Consider the following 24,118-nt stretch of genomic DNA (forward strand, 5'->3'; position numbering starts at 1 on the left):
GACTAGAAATATATATATATATATATATATATATATATATATATATATATATATATATAAAAATAAAATCAATAAAATATACAGGTGTAGTGCTTTTTTAAAAACATTATTTTTTTTGCCTAATCATGTCAGAATCTTTATAAAAGCAACTTTTAGAGTGTATTTAATGTAGATACAAATTTCTAAAAAAATATTTTACATTTATCAATCCGGAAGACAAGCCCCTATGAGGCTGACGTATAAAACGTGATATTTGCAAACTGTAAAATGCGGTGCATGGTGTCAATGGTCTGGGTGCGAATCATCAATTGATTATAGCGTTACGATTAACGCGCAGTTGCGCAACTTTACACAACACGTGCGCGCTAAGACACAAGTTAAGTTGCAGCAGTACGTACGGTGTTTTTGTCACTTGCGCGCTTTTGCAGGCACGTAGCATCGTTTTTGAAAGTGGGGGGGCCAACCTGAGAATTTTTTTTTACTTACCTGAAAAAGTTGACAAGCAAAAAAAAAAAAAAAAAAAACCAAAAATTAAAAGTTGCCCAAAGTCGAAAATCCTATTTCGTGGGGGGGGGGGAGGGGGGGGGGGAGGGGGGGGGTAGTGGCCAACTTTTTTCAAGACCAACTATCTTTCAATTCAAACTTTTTCGGGTAAATTTTCTTTATAACACTACACTCTGCTGAAATGTGGGGGGGCCAACCTTCCTTTCAGTAAACATTTTCTATAGTAAAGGTAATGTCGGGAGAAAAAGTGGGGGGGCCAGGCCCCCCCTGATACTACGTGCCTGATTTGCACAAGTTTGTACAAATTATAATAGCTATATCGGGACACATTCGGGAGACTCAGACTGTAGTATACTGTTCAAGAACGAAGAAGACGATGAAATTAATCTGGAATACAGTTCGATCGATCCATAGGCAGAGAACTTTGATGTTTTTGGTTGATTGTTTCTGTTATTAAATAATTTTTGTCAATGAATCAAAAAAAATATTTTTAAAATAATTTTTATTCAATGATTTTTTTATTTTGATAAACCTAAATTATTCTACTCATATAAAGATTGTTCTCCGTGGGCCAACATTTTTTTTAAACCCGCATAATGACTGCTCCCCATTATTTACACGTCGCCATGATACAACAAAGCGTGGTCGAGGAGCAATAGATGATTAGTGCATTCCACTGGGCATACGGCGAAGAAAGAACCAGGTTAGTGTTTTCTGGAATATAAAAACGATTTTGTTTTTGTTTTTAAATTTATATGAGTGTTTATGTTTTTGTTCATTATCACAACAATCTATACATACGAGCGATTTTATTCTGTGTTCTTTGAACACATTTAGGCCAAAAGCTTATTTGAAAATCAGCTGATTTAATTCTAGCCTGTCATGTCATGAAAAATTTATGAAAAATTACGTAAACAACAAAGAGTATTCGTTTTTATTTTTGTGAAACAACATATTTAAATGTATACTATATACCATATATACACTTATAGCTGCAGATCTGTAGCGTTATGGTTTTATATATTTGTCTTTCACCATGGTCAAAGACAAATATATAAAACCATAACGCTACAGATCTGCAGCTAATATACACTCAATGTAATGGATAAATGTGATACCTATACACGTATTGTATATTATGTTATAAAAGTACATTGTATAGTTAGATATAGTATATAGGTCCCTGGTCATACATGTATATAAACATTAGGACTTTGTTAATTTATATTAATAGGGTAATAAACAACCATAATTATAAAGGCCAGTAATAAGACAACTGCATGTTCATTGTAAGGCAGCTGGTTGTCCTCCCTCTAACAACCCCTCAACCCTTGCCTCAACAACACACCACCCCCAATTCAATATTTGGATAGAGTCTGGTGGGGCCCCGGGCTAGTCAAAGATTTTTTTCAGGTTATTTGACAATCAAATTTCAAATTTGACTATGTTTGCCTGTCAACTGTGTTTTATTAAATGCCACCTAATTAGATTAAAACAATTAAAAATTTATCTGAATTGCTTTGAATTTTATATCTGACATAAATTCAAAGCAAGCAAGTTTATTCAGGTCTGTAAAATCATGACCAAATAGGGTTGGGAGGTGGATAAAATATACGTACAGGTTGGTTAAAGAATGTGTTCATAGAATTGGGAAGTAAAAGATATATATATATATATATGCATTTTAATAATGTGCATGAATTTACGACACAAAATTTTTCTGCGTTCTATTGGGGAGAATTTCTCCACTTTCCATTATTGGTTGATCACCTAAAGACAGTGTTAAGAAAGATCATTCCATAATTTTCTTTGATTTTGGAAAAGAAATACAATAAGAAATTTAAAAATTGTGATTTTTCATGTTCACAGGCTTCAATTACTTGCCACTGATGAGGTTTTACGTTGTGTTGAAAAAAAATGGGAGGGCAGGTAATTGAAACGAATGATGTATATCTGTTCAGAAAAATTGGGATATATATATATATATCATATATATATATATATATATATATATATATATATATATATATATATATATATATATATATATATATATATATATATATATATATATATATATATATGAGGGGTGTGAATATGCTGCACTCCCAATTTTTCTGAACAGATATACATCATTCGTTTCAATTACCTGCCCTCCCATTTTTTTTCAACACAACGTACTTAAAACCTCATCAGTGGCAAGTAATTGAAGCCTGTGAACATGAAAAATCACAATTTTTAAATTTCTTATTGTATTTCTTTTCCAAAATCAAAGAAAATTATGGAATGATCTTTCTTAACACTGTCTTTAGGTGATCAACCAATAATGGAAAGTGGAGAAATTCTCCCCAATAGAACGCAGAAAAATTTTGTGTCGTAAATTCATGCACATTATTAAAATGCATTATGAGATCTGTAGCATTATGGTCAAGACTAATATATAAAAACCATAACTCGTCAGTTAGCTAAGTCTCAATGACCTCAAAAATAGGCTAATAGTAACTGAATATTAATTATTTAAAAAATCAGCAGATATGGTTAGCTTATATATTATTAGTCATTTAATGTGAACAGTAAAAGAATTTAAAAAATTCCGATTGTTTTCAGAAATTGATTCATTTAATATCCCATTACCTAAATCTGATATATTTCTGTTTGTCTGTATCGTAACAACAAAATTAATGTGTACAAAATTGATTATTTCCTCAGGTATGCAGAGTCAGTAATTATCCATCTCCGCTTGGATTAAAATCTCCTGCAATTACCTGTAACACCACAATGCCAAATTATTATAAGTAATTGCACTTGCTGTGTTGGAGATCATTGACTTCATTATAAAGAAACGGGTCAAAAGATTTTCCAATTTTGGTCAACAGAAGTAGTCTAAGAGTATTTGAGCTGTATGTGAGTTAGGATGGGCTGCAGTCCCTCTCGAGTGAACCCTCAAGGGAATGAGGCCATGACTCCTCGGCCCATGCCCACTGACAAGAGGGTTAATGGGCAAGCCAAGAATGGACAAGTCAAGAAGACAAAGACAGACTCTAATGCTAATCAAAAGGATGTGAATACAAATAATCCAGGTAAGGCAGGCATTTTTTATTATTTTTCTCTGTTTTTGGCATCTTCGCTATAGCCGAGGGTTTTCGGTCCGCTGCACTCCCCGAAAACCCTTGGCTAGCGAAGATGTGTTTTTGGCAGCTATTAGATTGGTTAAACTTGATTATGTGCATAATGTCAGAGTGTAGGTTTTTGTCTCCATTACACAACATTGGACAAATTGGATCGCACAATCAACAGTAAAACATCTTATGAGATGGATTCTTTTACTAGCTAGGTAGTATTTTTAAGTTTCTAGAATTGCATGGAAATTTGTCATATCTTCGCTAGCCAAGTATTTTCGGTGACCACTCCACTCTCCATAAAACCCTGGGCAGCGGAGGTAGTGGACCAAAAACACTTGGCTAGCAAAGATGGTATACACCTATTCTCACATAATCCGTCCACACGCAGCCTGACTTTCATTAAAAAATATAAGTCATTATTTTGGGGAGAAGTCGATGTTTTTAAGCAAACAAAACATTGGAGAATTATTTTTTAAAAATCAGAACTTAACCATGCACAATAGCAAAAATATTCAATAAGTTATATAGGTAGGGTATTTTCCTTTGTAATTTACGTTGTTTCCTGAGGTCGATTTGACCCCCTCAAAAAATCATTTTATTGCCAAAATGAATGTTCAATTTTATCTTAGTTTTTTAGAAGTATGTCTGTACTAAAAAATAAATACAAAAATTTTGTTTTTATGCCAGTGTTTTTCTCTTAATTGTAATTAACAAATGTTGTTTGCTTAATTCTTATTTTTCAACTGAAATAATTCTGTTCTTTTTTGCTAGAAATTTTAAAACTGAATTTCTGTGCGACTTCATTTTATGTTTTTGAATCCTAAAGAGAAAAGGATTTAAAAATTTACTTTGGTAAGAAACTGTGAAAATTCTAAATCATTTCTCTTAAAGAAATATAGGTGTGTTCCCGTTTTGCACACATTTGATAATTAGGTATAGAACAATAAGAGTGAAGTGTGTTTTCATAGCAATTATAGTCTGATTTCTGGTTTGGATTTACCTGGATTTACCTGTGAATACCTGATTCAGCTTAAGAGGTTTAATACAATTTTATAAGCATTTTATTTAAATTCTATATATATTTATGGGAAAATATTTTATTTTATTGAATAAATTATTAATATTTATTTCATATTATTCATTAATTATGTCCATTTTTTTAAAAAAAAAAAGATTACCTTTAAATCTTGATAAAATACTAAATGAATTAAAGATATAACAAATAAAAAAGAAAATAGAGAATAAAAATTAATTTGAAAATAATTCCCAAGCCTAGAAGATGTTGGGATCATCAGATAATTATAAGATCAAAGTGACGATCGAGTGTATCAATTGTATTATACTCATGAAATAAATCAATGAGCTAATTGTATTATACTCAATAAATAAATATCAAATACATTAACTTTGTATTTATTTATTCTCTTATTTTTTTTTCACTATAAGATCACCTTTCACATACTTACTAAGTATGGTATAGACTATAGCAATTAAGTAATTATCTCACCTGGTCAAACTCCTGTTTTTCACACATTTTTTAATTACCTGTAATTCAAATGTGTGCAAAACGGGAACAAACCGAAATATATATTGATAACGTAAATTACAATTTCATTGCTATTCAAACAAAAAATTAATATTTTCTTGAACTTATTTCCATCCATCTAAATGACATACAGTATTTTCAAACACCCAAAAAATGCCACAAATACTGATTATTTTTCATCCTTTCAAGAGATTCACAGTTAGATATAATGATACCGATTCAAAGGTCTGCTGTCAGAATGTACTTTTTCCTCTATTTTTCTAGTTAAGTCTCTCCCTATTTTATCTTTTTTTACTTCCTATATGCTTTTTAATTGCTTCTTTACCATCTCTGTTAAACAAAGTTTATGAAATATAATTACAGAGAAAGGCATTTAAAGTATATTAATTTTAATTTACGTTATTTTTACTGTAATTTACGTTATGAAAGTTTTGCTTCAGCAAGTCCCCTATGAACAGAGATTTATACTTGAAATATTGCTACGAATAAAAAGAAGAACACCTTGTTTGTAAAATTAATTAAAGTTCACGTCAAAAATGCATTCTTGACGAATCAATAAAGAAATATTTGAAAGTTATTGAAGGTAACATGTAATTTACGTTATCTGATGGCGCTTCCTGCATCATATCTACATCGGAAGTTCGCTGATGTTAAGATGCTCTCGAGAGAAAACCAATAACGTTTCCTGCATGGTTCCGTATTGTTCCGACATCTTATTTGCAAGATATGTAGCATGTATGTTTTCTACTGATAACGTAAATTACATAACGTAAATTACTTTTTATCAGTTTTATTGGTGTAAAAATTGTACTCGCACAGATTAATGCTCGTTTTGATATTTTACGTGTTTGGTTCGTCAGGAAGAATAAATAAATTTATATGCAAAGACAGTTATACTCATATTCTTGAAGTATCGTTTATAACGTAAAATACATCCTTAAAACGAACCACTCGCCTCTCAGGTTACAAGACCACTGTGTTTTTGTAAGTATTCTGTCATATAATTTTTCTTTAATTCTGGTAGCATTATATGGACTTTGTATTCTAGTAGATATTTTATGTTTTTAGATACCCTTTTATTCTATTTAAACAAATAATAATATTTTGATAACGTAAATTACACAAATTTTGTGACATGGTTATTTTACATTTTTTTTTAAATTTCACTGTAGACAAATATTTTAAAGTGCGAATATTCAGTATATTTATGCATTGTTACATGTAAAATCCATAACTTTTAACATAAAATATAATTGGATTGCTGAGTTTTATTCAATGGTCCAAACATTGACCTTTGCCCGAGCAACAGACTGAAAAGCCACCTTTTAGACTATATACTGGGATCCCAGGGAGGTTTTAACCTGTGTAATAACATTTTACTGTGTTGGTTTGGTAACTAGACGTATCACAAACAAAATACTACAAAATTTACCAGATATTTTAATACGAATGTAATTTAAAGTGCTTGCGACATCCAAACTGCGCATATGGACGGATTATGTGAGAATAGGTGTTTAGTCATTATTAAGTTGATGTTTCTTTAAAAAAAAAAAGATTCTTCTGCTGATAGCTTGCACTGTTTAATGTAATGTCATAATGCATATACAGTAAAACTCGATTCGGCTTAATCCCTAAATGTAGATTCCATTATATAGATAGCATACTTATCTCACACTTCATGCTTGGTTGATATGCTTTCTCTTAGGTCTATATATGTAGATATTATAATTTTAAATTTAACTTTGTCATATGGTAATTTCTTTTGTCATTATAGTAATTGTGACTTTTTTGAGATCTGGAAACTTTAGAATCATAAACTAATGAAAACCTCTAAAGCAGAACTCCTTATTTAAGCAATCTTAGATTTTAAAAAAAAGTTCACTACCTAACTTTATATATATATATCACCAGTACATGCTGATATTACTGCATAGTGTTGTGAAAAGAAAAGAATTCTTTTTTCTTTTTGTGCAAATACTGTTTCATTAATTTTGAAGTTGCGAGACTTGTTAGTCACACTTTCCATTTAAAGCATTTATTTGACATATTGCATTGATTGCAAGTAAAATCCATGCAATCCCGTCTGTAGTTTCAATTTACCTATACCTCCCACATTAAATTCACCAAAGTACAGAACTGTAATAATATCTGTCAAACATGAACTTGTTTAATCTAGACTATTTTTTTTATAAATTAAAATACATCATTTGTAGTTAGAATTGATCAAAACCTTCCCATTATAGCATATACTGGGTACATAAAAACAACTGATATTTAACATTGAACAGTAATATATATCAGGTACTTGTACAAGTCAAGTCGAATTGGGATCACTTGCAACTTTATAATATTTAGCTCACCTGAGCTGAAAGCACAAGTGAGTTTTTTCTGATCACCTGTTGTCCATCGTCTGTCAGTCTGTCTGTAAACATTTCACATTTTCCATTTTTCCTCAAGAACCACTAGGCCCATTTTAACCAAAGTTGATATGAAGTACCCTTGGAACTTAGATGAAAGCTTCCATAAGTATAAATCTTAATTGTTCAAATCATGGCCCCTAGGGCTAGGATTGGACCACAATTGGGAATCAATTTTTTAAAGTATTACAATGGAGAATCTGATGAAAAATATGAGGGCCAATTTATCTTAGGTGGGCATTGTGGCCCATGGGCCTCTTGCAAGATTAAGATACAATACATGTTTCATTTATTTGTTCTCTAATGGGAATATTATTACATAATATCCTTCAAACAAGAAAGGGACTCCAATGATTTTTTAAGATCAGAGGGAACCCAAAACATCCCCTCTCTCAAAAAAAATTGGGAGGGGCATATAGTTAGAACCACCCTCAGTTTACTTAAACTGTCAATTCTACACCTAACATATTAATTAACTGAAATTCAGCTAATAAATGTCAATTTTTATGTAGCAATTATCATGCACAACAGATCGCATTAAATTAGAAATTTGGCAGGTGTTTGAAAAGTGAAGTCAGATTGTCAAAACATGGATTATTGCTCAGTGTGAAGAGGGATGTTGATGCATTTATTTGTATAAATAAGACTGCAATATAATTTAAAGTTGAGGGAAATGAAAATCACTTCCCTGTAAGTGTCAATTCATTAATAGCAAGTTCTCTATAAGTATGTTTTACTGTAGGTCCCTGACTATACGCATGTATGCCTGTTTAATATTGTTTCTCGTGAGATACATTGTGTATATATACTCCAGTCTCATTTTATGATGAAAATCAATGAGGCAATTTAATGAGCTTTCAGGAGAGACACTACAATTCATTATTAATTGGCCCCATTTCCCTCACCTCTTTGTAACCCTCTAAGGAACTTTCTATAAATAATTGACAAGGGTTTTACTCTCTGTAGATGTTTGTGCCACTTTATAATATTCCCACACAATAGAGGTATTATGGAAATCCTTCCTTTAATTCTTTGCACACCTTTGCTGATGATGGATACATAGTTCAAACATGGTTACATCTGATCTCTCTGTGGTATTATAAAGGAAAACTAACCAGGGAGGTTGATTAAATGGGAATCCTCTCAGGAAATTTGCTTTTCTAAATGCCATATGATATGCATTAAAATTTTAAAGCATTATCAAATTAAAAAGAAATATTTTCTTTTATTTTTGGTCACTTTTAAATAATTAGATTAAGCCAATTTAAGGCTCAAATGACTATCTTGACAGACTTTGTATTGTTTGTTGCTTTATAGTACACATTTGTTAATTAATGTAATCATCATTAAGTTTTCATATGCAGACCTTTAAAAATGATGGGGAGTCCAGTTCAAATGAAGGAGCCCTTTTTTTATATAAAGAGCTAAAATTAAAAAATGATTAAAATACATGATATGGTCATTCAAAGATAAATCTTCTCCACAAGAATCACTAAACTTTTAAGGACAAACTGCAAAAACAAAAAGGCTAATTTGTAAACTTGATCCGAATTAAAGTTGCTGAATTGTGGACTTATTTTACAAATTGTATGAGTAACACAGTCCTTATTAATAACATTCTCCTGTAAACCTCATTTCTATTATGTTTAATTGTGTGTATTGACTTGTACCAGTGAGCGTTTTAAGCTCAAAGTTAATGAAGAACTGAACTGAATTTGACATAATTAAAGTATGATTATTTTTTGTTTTACAGTTCCTAAAGCTGTGGCATTTCAAGTGACCCTGGATGGAGAGCAGACAGAAAGCCTCATTACAAAACATCCCCCTATAAAACTCAAGGTACCTTATCTTTTCACAGGCCTTATGCATAAAAAGCTCAAAAAATGCTATAAAATCAATAATTTTCATGGGAGGAGTTAATTTTTGTTGTTTTTGTGACCCATAAATTTATGCCCTCCACAAAATATTGAAGTTTGCAATTCCTCAATAATGAAATCTAATTCTTATGTCAACCAAATAAAAACCAGTATATTTTATTCAACCATGAAATTTTATCCAAGGAAAATAATTGATTCTGTAGTACTCTGTGAATGTGGTACTAAGATTGTGGGACATACAAACTTGCATCAAAATGAAGAATTGATCACTGCTTTGATGAAGATATCACATGCACTTCCAGGGGGAGGGGGATCCAGCACTTTATCACTTTATTAAAAGGGGGTTCCTAGTGGAATGGGCAAAGATTGCACGGTTGTTCTGAGCTACTTTTATTTTATTTTAATAAAATAGATGAAAAATAAGTATTCCAGAAAATGTTTTGTTTGTTTTACATTTTTGGACCAATTAAGTTTACCCCTGGCCAGTAGGTGTTTCTTACTTTCTAAATTTACCATTTCACCAAGAAACTGGAAGGAGAGATGATGGGGTCATTCAGGAGAATTATCATTTTTGCAAAAAAAAAGTGTTATTTCCATAAGTTAGAAAGATATGAGATTCCCTGATCTGTACTTTAATATATTAAAGAATCCCACTAGAAGTAATATTCACCTAATTAAGTCACATATAGTTTAAAGATTTTTAAGTTTTTTCAAATTATGAAATTATAATTTCATCATTCTTTTTACAGGATTAAGCAAAAATCACATCATCATTTTTGGCTTAGAGTGGTATTTAACTTTTACTTGCAGAGACTAGCCCCCCTCAATGTTCCTACTCTGTCAGCTGAAGAATTGTTAGAAAAACAGAAAATAGCTGATGAAAAAAGAGAAAAGGTATGTGGAATCATCTCATAGAGTTATGGCCCCTGAAATAGCAATTAGAAATACACCAAAATCAACATAGGAGATTAGAATGTGGGTCTTTTTTGGTAAAATTCGGTTCCTGATGTATGTCTGAGAATATACATATTATTGTTTGATTGAGTAGGAGCTGCAGAGGAAAAGAAGTGCCTCCAAGAAATCTTCTCGCAGGCGGCGGGAGCTGTTACAGGCCAAGGAATTCGAGGAGAAACAGCAAATGGAACAGGAAAAAAACAAAGTTTGTCACAGTTTCAATCTTCATTTTACTCTTCACCAATTTAATTTCATAGTCATAGTTGTGATAGATTTTCCTATGTACACTCCTCCCCAAAGTAATTGGCATTTTTGATCCCTTGTTTTAATAGTATTGTCTGTTCTCCTTCATTATCACCTTCTCCTTAATTATCACCTTCTCCTTGACCCACTGTATTATATGTATATATGTTTTGTATGTTTTTGTACCTCATGTACCATTTACATGGTTTTGAGTGAATAAATTGAATTGATTGAGTTTACATATATTCTTATGAAGTTATTGTAAAAACAATACAATGACTATAGGCATCCAGACCTTCAAAAAGAAATCGAATGCATTATAGGGTTATTGGAATGACATTGAAATGATATAATATTGAACACTTTAGCACAGATGTATATAGTGCACACTTTGACTATTGATACCATTATCAAACAATTTTCCTAAAATGGGAGTGATATTTTAAAAAAAAAAATATTTCTCTCTTGTTGTGTTTAGATTGATTCGTCCATGAAGACAGCAGAGATGTTAAGAGAAGCAAAATTACAGGAAGTCAGAGAGAGACAGCGACTAAGGGAGGAGAGGGCTCGCAGGGCCCGGGAGAGGGTAGGTATCAGAGGAGGGATAGAGATTTACAGTGTAGGATGAGAGGGCAGGAGGGATAGAGATTTACAGTATAGCATGAGAGGGCTTGCAGGGGGCCCATGAGAGGGTAGGTATCAGAAGAGGGATAGAGATTTACAGTATAATATGAGAGGGCTTGCAGGGGGCCCATGATAGGGTAGGTATCAGAAGAGGGATAGAGATTTACAGTATAATATGAGAGGGCTTGCAGGGGGCCCATGAGAGGGTAGGTATCAGAAGAGGGATAGAGATTTACATTATAACATTAGAGGGCTGACAGGGTCCAGGAGAGGGTAGGTATCAGAGGAGGGATAGAGATTTATAGTATATCATGAGAGGGCTCACAGGGACCAGGAGAGGGTAGGTATCAGAAGAGGGATAGAGATTTATAGTATATCACGAGAGGGCTCACAGGGACCAGGAGAGGGTAGGTATTAGAGGAGGGATAGAGATTTATAGTATATCACGAGAGGGCTCACAGGGACCAGGAGAGGGTAGGTATCAGAAGAGGGATAGAGATTTATAGTATATCATGAGAGGGCTCACAGGGTCCAGGAGAGGGTAGGTATCAGAGGAGGGATAGAGATTTACATTATAGCATTAGATGGCTCACTGGGCCCAGGAGAGGGTGGGTGTCAGAGGGATATTGATTAACAGTAAAGCATGAGAGGGTTCACAGGGTCCAGGAGAGTGTAGGTTTCAGAGGAGTAATAGAGATCAGAGTTCTTGAAATCTTTTTTCCACTGTCAGTCATTTGGACTGACTGCCACAGGAAGTTTGTCGGTCCAGACAGATTTTTATCAGTCCAACAAAATAATTAAACATAATTTTAAGAAGATTAAAACTGTATTTGAATTTTATTATCATTACATTTTGCACCCTCCATCATATACACACTGCATACTTCATGCGAATTTGATCATCCTATAACAAATTTTGTTGAATTCTCGTGGGAGGTAAATTTTTTCATAAGTTTTTAATCTAGTTCGATTTTTCTCACCTGGCTAATACCTTATCGCCGTCAAAAACTTGTTAAAACAATTAATCAATCATAGTTTGGTACTTGCATTCATCGAAGAAGCCATTACGAGATACTGAAAAGTGTTTAACAGATCATTATTTAGGGAATTAGGGAATTCGTACGAAAATTAGTCGGATTTTCGCAAGATGCTTTCTCAACATCTACCTGTCATTTGGACTGACACAGAACGTAAAGTGATCAGTCCTTGGTTGTTTTTATCGGTCTTGCCGAAGGGACAGAAAGATTTCAAGAACTCTGAGAGATTAACAGTATAGCATGAGAGGGCTCACAGGGCCAAGGAGAGGGTAGGTTTCAGAGAAGGGATAGAGATTTACTGTGTAGCATGAGAGGGCTCACAGGGCCCAGGAGAGAGTATGTTTCAGAGGAGTAATAGAGATTTACAGTGTAGCATGGCATGGCAGGAGGGATAGAGACTTACAGTATAGCATGAGAGGTGTCACAGGGCCCTGGAAAGGGTAGGTATCAGAGGAGGGATAGAGATTTACAGTGTAGCATGAGAGGGCTCACAGGGCCCGGGAGAGGATAGGTATCAGAGGAGGGATAGAGATGTACAGTATAGCATGAGAGGGCTCACAGGGCCCGGGAGAGGGTAGGTATCAGAGGAGGGATAAAGATTTACAGTGTAGCATGAGATGGCTCTTAGGTCCCAGAGGTCTGGAGGCCATAAAACTAAGATTAGCTCCTTTTTTTTTTATCTCAGTCTCACTTTTACCAAAGGAATTATTAGTGGAAAGGGAGACTGAGATCAAAAGTGAGCTCGTCTAATTTTAATGGCCTCCAGACCAGGAGAGGGTAGGTATCAGAGGAGGGATAGAGATTTACAGTATAGCATGAGAGGGCTCACAGGGCTGGGGATGTGGGGTAGGTATCAGAGGAGGGATAGAAATTTACAGAATTTACAGTACTTTATAGCATAAGTTTATACTGGACATGGGTATTGCAAATTCATGCTTACAGTATGGAAATATTTTCCCCCATACTTGAAAATAATAATTGAATATAGCAAATTAAGCAATTTCAGCTATCATTTGTGATTCTGTATATCCATGTATTAATTACTGTATACATGTTTGTTTTAGTTTGCTGGATGAAATAAAACTAAAATGTTATGCAAGAGTTTAGCGTACAATTCGACTTTCTTTTTTCTGCACAATATCTGCAACCACTTGCATTTGAAAATTATGATTATCAATAAATTAATGAAAACCAATTCTGCTCCAATAAATTTTTGCTGAGATCTGATATTTTTCATGTATTAAAATAAAAATTATTGTGACTTTTGCAGCATAAGAAGATGGCTAATGCAGAACAAGAGGATATAGGGACAATAGAAGTAGAAAGGGATGGTCATTTCAATGCAGACGATAGTAAGTGTTATAAAACCATTCCATCAATTGCACTGGCTATACCCCATCTTTGAACAAATAAGTTTTAATACACCTCAGATGCATAGTTTCGTTTTTGTAATAACCAATCAATTCAATTTTGATTGCATGAGTTGTGAAGGTACATGTATATAAAGCCCTGCTGATCGATCCTTAGTGGTTAAAAATTAATTATAGGGTGGGTCCAAAAAATACACCCCCACCCCCAATCCTTGCATGAAGAAGACTGCATTAAGAAATGATTCTTTTAATTGTTATGCTTTGCTTTCAACAAACAGTTTTACCTAAGTTGCCAAAACTAGAAAGATCAATATTTTTTTTAATGCTTAAGAACAGATAATACAAACAAAAAAATGGATGCATGGATTTGGTATATTTTTTTAGGCCACTTTTTGTTGCAAATGATACAAATAATAAATTTCTAAAATATTTAGAAATTGTAAATATTCTATGATGTTCAGAATTATATCTTTCTTCAACCATCCTTATTAATTTATACAAATATTTTTCACTTCAAATCCCATTTTTGTGAAATTTTGAATGAAAAAAACTACTGTAAATCACTTTTTATTCGCGAGAACTTTATTTTCGCGTAATTACGTGAGACGGTATGCTCATGAAAATTTCATTCTCGCGTATAATAGAATTCCTTAACATTATATAGAGCAATGACCATAATTCGTGAAAATTTTGTCACGCTAATAAAGAGTCATTGACTATCTCGCGAAAATAAGGTGTCGCGAAAATTAAGTAATCTACAGTATGCAGAGAAACTTGTTTATTTTACTCATTAAAACATGGCTGAAGTTTATATTTTCAGTATTTTTGTCAAAAGTTTGTTTGTGTCATTAATGCACATTAGTTAATTACTAGCAAGTAACTTTCATGTGAAAGCATTATAAGTCATATAAACTTGCTTCACATCATTTTGTGCAAAGTAAAATTTAATGTGCATTCATCTGAACAGAGCAGGGCATTAAACTACAATAAATGATTAGAGAGTGACATAATGCTTAAGAGTTTGCAAAAGTTTATACATATAATTTCTGCAACTAGTTCATTTTTTTTATTTGAAGAAAATTAACAAAGAATTAAACAGGTAGGCTAGAATTTTCTGTAATTGTCACCTCTCTCTATAGTGTAAAGCATCTGTGCGACCAGTACATACATGTATGACCACAAAGTGTTGTCCCTCTGCATGTTGTGTTGAAGTGTATTCACAGTTTTAGTGATTCTGTTTTTGAAAGCCCCTGAATATTTTCATTTGTTGATTTGATCATAAATTATCACTTTTTTCTTTGCATTAAATTACTTCATCTTTAGAATTTGCACATCAATTAGCATATTTGTTAATCATGCAGATCATTTATTTCAAATGTTCTTTGCATTATCCCCATAGAACTTTTTGTAGCATGCATGCATATACTTCCTATCCTTGAATGATAAAAAAAAAATACATATATAACTTGTTAAGGTAGTAATTTGCAAGTTTTCAAGTGGGTAGTTCATCTGAACCAAATACAGATTTTTTCTCACATTGACAAAAGTTGAGATGAGCATGATCTTCTTTTTTCCTTAAGCAGGGGATACAGGTTCTCTGAATTAGCTTGTACATGTAGGTTTGACCATTGTTTTCATATACTGCTATAACTTTTCATATTTTTTAGTTTTTAGCTCACCTGAGCCGAATGAGCTTTTTTCACAGTTTTTTCACATTTTTTTTTCAAGAACCACTGGGCCAATTTTGACCAAACTTTATACAAAGCATCCTCGGGTAAAGGGGAATTTAAATTGTTAAAATGAAGGGACATATCCCCTCGCAAGGGGAGATAATCAAGAAAAGACAAAAATAGGGTGGGGTCATTAAAAAATCTTCTTCTCAAGAACCACTGGGCCAGTGAAGCTGAAACTTATGTGGAAGCATCCTGGGGTAGTGTAGATTCTAAATTGTTCAAATCATGACCCCCGGGGGAAGGGCGGGGCCACAATGGGGAATCAAAGTTTTACATAGGAAAAATCTTTGAAAATCTTCTTCTCAAGAACCACTGGGCCAGAAAAGCTGAAAATTTTATGGAAGCATCCTGGTATAGTGCAGATTCTAAATTGTTCAAATCATGACCCCCGGGGGATGGGCGGGGTCAGAATGGGGTATCAAATTTTTACATAGAAATATATAGGAAAAATCTTTGAAAATTCAAGAACCACTGGGCCAGAAAAGCTGAAACTTATGTGGAAGCATCCTGGTATAGTGTAGATTCTAAATTGTTCAAATAATGACACCCAGGGGAAGGGCGGGGCCACAATGGGGAATCAAAATTTTATATAGAAATATATAGGAAAATCTTTGAAAATTTTCTTCTCAAGAACCACTGGGCCAGAAAAAGTGAAGCTTATGTGGAAGCATCCTGGGGTAGTGTAGATTCTAAATTGTTCAAATCATGACCCCCGGGGGAAGGGCGGGGCCACAATGGGGAATCAAAGTTTTATATAGAAATACATAGGAAAAATCTTTGAAAATCTTCTTCTCAAGAACCACTGGGCCAGAAAAGCTGAAAATTTTATGGAAGCATCCTGGTATAGTGCAGATTCTAAATTGTTCAAATCATGACCCCCGGGGGATGGGCGGGGCCACAATGGGGAATCAAAGTTTTACATAGAAATATATAGGAAAAATCTTTGAAAATCTTCTTCTCAAGAACCACTGGGCCAGAAAAGCTGAAACTTATGTGGAAGCATTCTGGTATAATGTAGATTCTAAATTGTTCAAATCATGACCCCAAGGGGAAGGGCGGAGCCACAATGGGGAATCAAAGTTTTATATAGAAATATATAGGAAAAATCTTTGCAAATCTTCTTCTCAAGAACCACTGCGCCAGAAAAGCTGAAGCTTATGTGGAAGCATCTTGGTATAGTGTAGATTCTAAATTGTTCAAATAATGACCCCCGGGGATGGGTGGGGCCACAATGTGGAATCAAAGTTTTATATAGAAATATATAGGAAAAATCTTTGAAAATCTTCTTCTCAAGAACCACTAGGCCAGAAAAGCTGAAACTTATGTGGAAGCATCCTGGTATAGTGTAGATTCTAAATTGTTCAAATCATGACCCCCAGGGGATGGGCGGGGTCAGAATGGGGTATCAAATTTTTACATAGAAATATATAGGAAAAATCTTTGAAAATCTTCTTCTCAAGAACCACTGGGCCAGAAAAGCTGAAACTTATGTGGAAGCATCCTGGTATAGTGTAGATTCTAAATTGTTCAAATAATGACACCCAGGGGAAGGGCGGGGCCACAATGGGGAATCAAAATTTTATATAGAAATATATAGGAAAATCTTTGAAAATTTTCTTCTCAAGAACCACTGGGCCAGAAAAAGTGAAGCTTATGTGGAAGCATATGACCCCCGGGGGAAGGGCGGGGCCATTATAGGGAATCAAATTTTTACATAGAAATATATTGGAAAAATCTTTGAAAATCTTCTTCTCAGGAACCACTGGGCCAATAAAGTTGAAACATATGTGCCCATGGAAGGATCATGGTGTAGATTTCAAAATGTCTAAATTATGATCAGTGGGGTAGGGTGGGGATGCATTATGTATAACAAGGGTGAAATCTGGTAAAGAACAGAATGGTCAAAGGTTCTCAGGTGAGCGATGTGGCCCATGGGCCTCTTGTTTAATTTTTTACCAGTATTAACCTTGTGGATTAATTAAAGACAACTTGGCACAAAGTATCCTTGATTAAAGGGGATTCAATTTTGTTAAAATGGAGGGCAATACATGTACCACTCTTAAAGGGGAGATAATCAATAAATGAAATTTTAAAAATATGGTGGAATCATTTAAAAATTTTCTCAAGAACTTGTGGGTTAATTATAATTTGGAACAATTTAGTTTTCTTCCCACCTATAAAGTCCCCCTCTCATCTCCCTATTTTTAATAGGGCTGGGACAATATATCGAGATATCGATATATTGTGATATCTGTGAGGACGATACGCATATCGATACATATGAAGAAATATTGAAATATCGCCCCCAAAAATCTTACTTCTATTTTTCTTTGTTTATTAAACATTTGAGGTTTGACATATAAAGTAGATAAGATAAATATAAATATAGATGTGAAATAAATAATAATTAACACCACTTGAGTAAAATATTTTTGTTTTACAACATATAAACAACAATTTTGAATAAATTATTCTTATTTGCAAAGAAATAATTTTTTTATTTCAATGCAAAAACAGATTTTTATAAGCAATTGAATATATCGTGATACATATCGTATCGTGGCTCAAATATCGTGATACGTATCGATATAGAAAAAGTTGTATCGTCCCAGCCCTAATTTTTAATGCCTCCTGCTGTCTTGATTCTTAAGGACAACTGCAGATGCTGCCTTATAATATGTCAAATCAAATATACATTCTATATTTGGTGACCATAGGTAAGGTTTTCCCATATAAAAAGAGGGCTGTCTTGAACCTGGGTGTTGAAACTACATGTACAGTGTATTAATATGTTAAGATTTTGACATGGAATCTAAAGCATAATATCCTTAGATATCTTCCACTCAAGAATTGAAGATAAAACAATTTTGTTAGGGTAAATTAGATTAGAGGTCACAAAAGTGGAAGAGTTGGTTTTTCTTAAGAAAAAAAGCCTACAATTTATAAGATTAAATCCATGCATGCAGACTTAATTTATGGAGTTTAATAAGTTTAAAACAACTATAAAGGAAAAATTTAGGTTACTCGTCTTTTAATAATGTTTTGCAAAATTTGATAGTCAATGTATTTGTGAAAGAAAATGTACTTTATGATGCACATGAATGTATTTTGTTGGCTAGAAATGCAGCCTTATGAAAACTTTTTATTTTACAAGTGATGTTGATTTTGAATCTAATGTAATTTTATCTCAATTCAGATGATTCTTGGCTAGATGATGGAAAAAATGGTTCTGAAGAGGACTTTGTATCAGGAACAGGGGAGAGAATTTATTCCGGCAGTGTTGAACCTGAGGAAAGTCGAGGAGGCATGAACAGCGCAGGAAAGTCTCGCAAACTGCCGAGTGCTTCATCCCACCTAGCCAACGGAAACCCAGATGACTTCTTTGACTCTTGACAAAAAATAGTTTATAACTTAGATCTTTATTAGTGTTACACTTAGAAAAATTGATGCAAAATTATATAATAGTTTATAATTTTATACCATTTCGATGGAAATGTTTAAACAAACCAGTCAATTAGCTGTTATAAAGGTAATGCACATAGAGTAGTCTAGATAAATGTAAATTCAAAACTGTTCAAATGCCATTTTTATTTTATTCCAGAATTACTAATATTTTGTTTGTTTTTTATTATTTTGTATATTTATTACATCTTGTGATTGGATATTTTCCAATGAATCCTTTGATATGACAATTCCTTACCAACCCTGTCATTAATTATATAGTGTACACCTGATAAAGTTCTAGTTATAAACTGGTGCTGATGTTTATTTTGAATTTCATATTTTTTGAAACTTACCGTAATCTTATTTTTAATGAAAAAAAAAACTGCCTTTTTCTTTATTGAAATGTGTTTTTTTTTTAAAGATATATGGTAGAAAGTCTTCTTATGAAATACAATTTTGAGAATTAAATGAATCATACATAATATTTATCATTTGTTTTCCAGTTTTTTATTCAAAGAATTAATTTGCTCAAATTAAAAAATATATATATATTATGCTTTAATTTCAAAAGAATTAGATTGCATGATATTTTACCCTAAATAATACATGTACCTCAGATTGCTGTATTAATTATATTATTATTTAGCACAGTTGTTACTGAAATCATAATTATTGTTAATATCTTGCCCATGTACTAGATTATTCAAAATATATTATATGCTCTGTAAACAGTATATGGGTGGATCCAGTGGTGAAAGAATTCTTTAAGAAATGTTCAACATACTGAATTGAATGAATTTAGTGTTCAAATATAGAGATGCATAGGTTTGGGTCACACCCATAAGGCTCAGAATACACCCTATTTATATAGACATCATATCCATTGTCATGTTCAGGACAAAGAAGAATTACCTTTTTTGGTCTGATACATTTTTAAGTGAATTATGGTATACAACATTAGCATCATTCTGTATTTCCCACAAATTTTCCAGTTGAAGCTGTGAATATTCAAGAAACAAGATTATGTTACAATTTGTTCTGATTTATTTATATCATTAAGATTCCAGATTGAGTTATTAAAATATTATTTCTGATGTACCAATAATTATGAGCTAGTCCAGTCTGAATAATTACATTCTTCATGAATCATCTAGATATCATATATGCTTGGCTTGTCCATCTATATCAAAATTGTTCCTAAAATAATATAAACAATTTTCAGTCTATGAGAATTAATTTCATTTTTTTTAGTTTATGCATGAGCATGTTCAACAGTTTGATGGAAATTTTAACAATCAAAACTGAAAATAGAATATTTCAATATTCAGAATATAAACTATGTTAATTATCATTATATATGTATATTCTTGTATGAATGCATCTATATGTGTCATAACTTTACATTCAACTCTGTAAGGGTTGGTACTTAAAACTGCTCAATACAATGACCACCTTATAAGTTATTCATATATGTAGGTATTATTTGGCAAAATGGTGATATCTGTAGTTAATTTGAAATAGCAGTGTTTCAAACAGTAGCAGTCTCCTGAAAAATTATTAGGTTTGAGAGTAAAATATCATATTGTTTTCTTATATTGTTATTAATTCAAAAAAAATTTAAAAGATATTTTTTATGGGAAATTTACAATAATTAAGTATTCTGTATGTACATGAGAGTATTAATGCTAAAGACATTGACCTAGTTAGCTTACAGATGTTCATTATTTTACAATAAAATATTTTTTAGTAATGACGAGGTCTATTAAGTGAGCTAGGTTTTAATAATTTGGTCCATGTACATTGAACACATCGAAAATCCATTTTTATCACCCGTAATCGAAGATTAAGGGGACTATTAAGTTTTTGCTTTGCTTAAGCATCTGTCTGTCTGTTGATCTGTTTACCAAAATATACTTTAACCTTGCCCATAACTTTTGAGTGGATGGGGCTATGCTCTTCATATTTCACAGATTTATTCCTTGTGACAAGACCTTTCTTTTGGTACCAGCATATTTGACCTTGGAGTTTGACCCGGCCACTTCTACAAAAAATGATCACACTTTAACCTTGGCCATAGCTTCTGAACAGTTAGTGCTAGGGCTTTTATATTTCATTTTTCATATGTATTCAGTTTGAATGGATATAAATATTTTTGACCTTGACCTTAGATTTGACCCATTTAAAAAATACATAACTCTTGGCCTTAACTTTTGAACAGTGAGCACTAGGGCTTTCATATTTCAAAGGTATATTCCTTGTGACAAGACCTTCCAGTTTGATATTTTAACCTTGATCTTACGAGTTTGACTTGCATTAGATAAACACCAACCCTCTCCATAAGCTGTCATACGGGGGCATCAGTATTTCACAAACAAATTTTATTTAATATTGAAAACAAATATTATTTTCAGTAGAAGATTTTTTTTAATATTGTTTATTCCTTATTTATACTATTAAGATATTATTATTTGATGTACAGGTATTTGAATTTCATGGTTTTATTTTAATGGATGGGACTAAAATTTAAAAAAATTATCAGGTAAATCAATTTGTTCCATTTGTTAATAGTTGAAAAGTAAAATAGTGTCAGTATTATACAGTATGCATTATTAAAGTTATTATTGGATTCAACGTATCTGCATGTCCATTTGTACTTAATTGTTGATCTCAGCCAAGTTTTGTTGAAATGTTCAGTGTTTGAACATATGTTAACTGTGCAATATGTGCACTGTTAATTCACACCTCTACCATATATTTATAACTGAGTGCTGTATTGTATTTTTTTGTGAATGGTTGTTGTGTGCTTAAGTTATTATGGATATCAGATTTTTTAAAGAAGAAATCATTGTCACCATGTCAGAGTCAGCTAGTGGTGTAATTAAATTAATCTAAATGTGTCAAATAATGATTGGGGTGTTCTGGTGTTGTGACTTGTCTTCATCTTTTTATCAGTTTATCAATTACATGTAGTATAAACAAAAATTATTTTTCATCTGTTTTGGTATCAGTGTAAATTAATGAAAAATATTTTTTATCTGTTTAGATGTCAAGAGAAAAAAAAAAGGTTTAAGTACATTTCAGGATATATTCTAATCAAGACTAGACATATTTACAAAGATACTTTTTATTTTGAATTTTGCTGTATTAAAGAGATCAAGCTTTTAATTTTATAGGTATCAGCTTAAAATCTGTTAAAATATCTTAATCTGCTTTGTTTTACTATATGTCAACTACAGTCTAAGCTAGTTGTTGTGAATGCAAAGATTTGATTCACATAAAATTCTGAATGATCATTAATAGACATTATTATTGCACGGACATGTTTGTACATACAGGCTTTTCCATTCATCAGGATTTTTAAAATACAAAATTAAATTCAGTCAAATAAGTGTTATACCCCACTGTTCAGAAGGGCCGCACTGACAGTTGCTGTGTGAATGTGATAAGATTAGCACTCCTTGCAAAATTTAAGCACTGATGTTCAATGTACATAGTAGATTAGTTTATCCTTTTGTATATTTTATTTAAAAATGTAGTATATCTGTTTGTTTATTGTTATGTTCAGTAATTAAATCAATATATTTAAACTGTGATAACATGTCACAATCAATGATGATATGCTAGGATTTTTACAGAGTTTTAAATTATTTATAAATTATTGTTAATTTCACACTGATTAAAAAACAGAAAAGAAAACATGCATAATTTTTTTCTTATTTTTCTGGTCTTCCATGAATGCCCAGCACATAATTCTTGTTATGTCCATTTTCTCATCTAGCTGTCCTTCCAACACACTTTGTGTTGACTGTATGTAGTTTGTTTAATACCCAGGAACAGAGAAAAGGATTTTAAAGAATGCATTTTCACTATATAAACAATACAGCCCCTCCCACAAACACCCGAACTCTGAGGCTATGAATTCACAATTTTTAGACCATTATAACTACGTATGTAGTTATTAGTTGATCACCTGAGCTAAAAGCTCAAGTGAGCTTTTCTGATCACCCACTGTCCATCGTCCGTCTGTCTAGCTGTCTGTACTTCTGTAAACTTTTCACATTTTCAACTTCTTCTCAAGAACCACTGGGCCAATTTTAAACAAACTTAGTACAAAGCATCCTTGGGGGAAGGGAGTTTAAATTGGTAAAATAAAGGGCCTAGTCTACCTACAAGGGGAGATAATCAAGATAAGGCAAAAATAGGCTGGGGTCATTAAAAAATCTTCTAAAGGACCACTGGGCCAGAAAAGCTGAAACTTATGTGAAAACAACCTAATTAAAATTAGATCTTAGATCTGCTCGCATACTCGCTTCACTAACATCTAACAACATTCCATTAAGGGTCACGTCATAGGTCAAATTCTATTAACCAATCAAATCGTCGCCTGCAAAATCATCGTATATTGTTGAAGTGAATAAGTCTAGAGGTGTTCCAAATTTGACCTCTGATGTGAACCTCTATGGGATGATATTAGATGTTAGTGTAGCAAGTATGCGAGAGGATCTAACATCTAATCTTAATTAGATTGATGTGAAAACATTCCTAAGGTTTGATCTAGTGTAGATTCTAAATTGTACAAATCATGACCCCCGGGGGTAGGGTGGGGCCACAATAGGGAATTTAAGTTTAACATTGAAATATAGAGGAAAAATCTTTTTAAAAACTAGACTGGGCCAGAAAAGCTGAAACTTGTGTGAAAGCATCATTGGGTAGTTTAGATTCTAAATTGTTCAAATCATGACCTCCATGGATAGTTTGGGTATCCAAGTTTAACATTGACATACAATATATAGGAGAAATCTTCATTTCAAGAACAACTGGGCCAGAAAAGATGAAACTTCTGTGGAAGCATCCTTGGATAGATTTTGATTTTTAAAATCATGTCCAGTGGGGGAAGGGCGGGACCACAATATTTGGAATCCATCAAGTTTAACATTGAAATATATAGGAAAATTCTTTAAAAATCTTCTTCTCGGAAACCACTGGACCAGGAAAGCTGACACTTTGTGGAAGCATTCTTGGGTAGTGTTGATTTATATTCTCCAAATGAAAGAAAAAGTCGGGAAGCTCACATACCCCACGCTCCCCAAAAACTCAAAGTGCTGAAATTGCCGGAAAAAATAAAGGAATCCCAATTTCCTGGTAATATGCACATCTACACATTGTGTACTAAATATATGCTAAGTTTAACAAAATTCTCTGCAGTGGTTTATGAGTAGTTGTGCTGACTGTTCATCTCTATATTCA

The 24,118-nt window shown here is 32.7% G+C and overlaps 1 protein-coding gene across 1 annotated transcript; it reads left to right on the forward strand.

Moving 5' to 3' along the window:
- Positions 1-1,077: 1,077 nt before the first annotated feature.
- Positions 1,078-19,248, forward strand: LOC134243444 (ensconsin-like). Its single transcript, XM_062725692.1, has 8 exons — positions 1,078-1,207; positions 3,214-3,584; positions 9,343-9,428; positions 10,277-10,360; positions 10,515-10,625; positions 11,142-11,249; positions 13,595-13,676; positions 18,624-19,248. Exons 2-8 carry the CDS (start codon positions 3,419-3,421, stop codon positions 18,818-18,820), a joined length of 834 nt encoding a protein of 277 aa, XP_062581676.1. The 5' UTR covers positions 1,078-1,207; positions 3,214-3,418; the 3' UTR covers positions 18,821-19,248.
- The last annotated feature ends 4,870 nt before the right edge of the window (positions 19,249-24,118 follow it).

Source organism: Saccostrea cucullata, unplaced genomic scaffold (assembly GCF_032062105.1).
Source record: "Saccostrea cucullata isolate Sc308-1 unplaced genomic scaffold, CSIRO_AGI_Scuc_v1 ctg9143, whole genome shotgun sequence".
Lineage (NCBI taxonomy): Eukaryota > Metazoa > Mollusca > Bivalvia > Ostreida > Ostreidae > Saccostrea > Saccostrea cuccullata.

Coding starts and splice junctions, on each gene's coding strand:
- LOC134243444 (XM_062725692.1), top strand. CDS start 3,419: ATGGGCTGCAGTCCCTCTCGAGTGAACCCTCAAGGGAATGAGGCCATG. Junction 10,361..10,514: donor CTGATGAAAAAAGAGAAAAG/GTATGTGGAATC, acceptor TTGATTGAGTAG/GAGCTGCAGAGGAAAAGAAG. Junction 10,626..11,141: donor TGGAACAGGAAAAAAACAAA/GTTTGTCACAGT, acceptor TGTTGTGTTTAG/ATTGATTCGTCCATGAAGAC.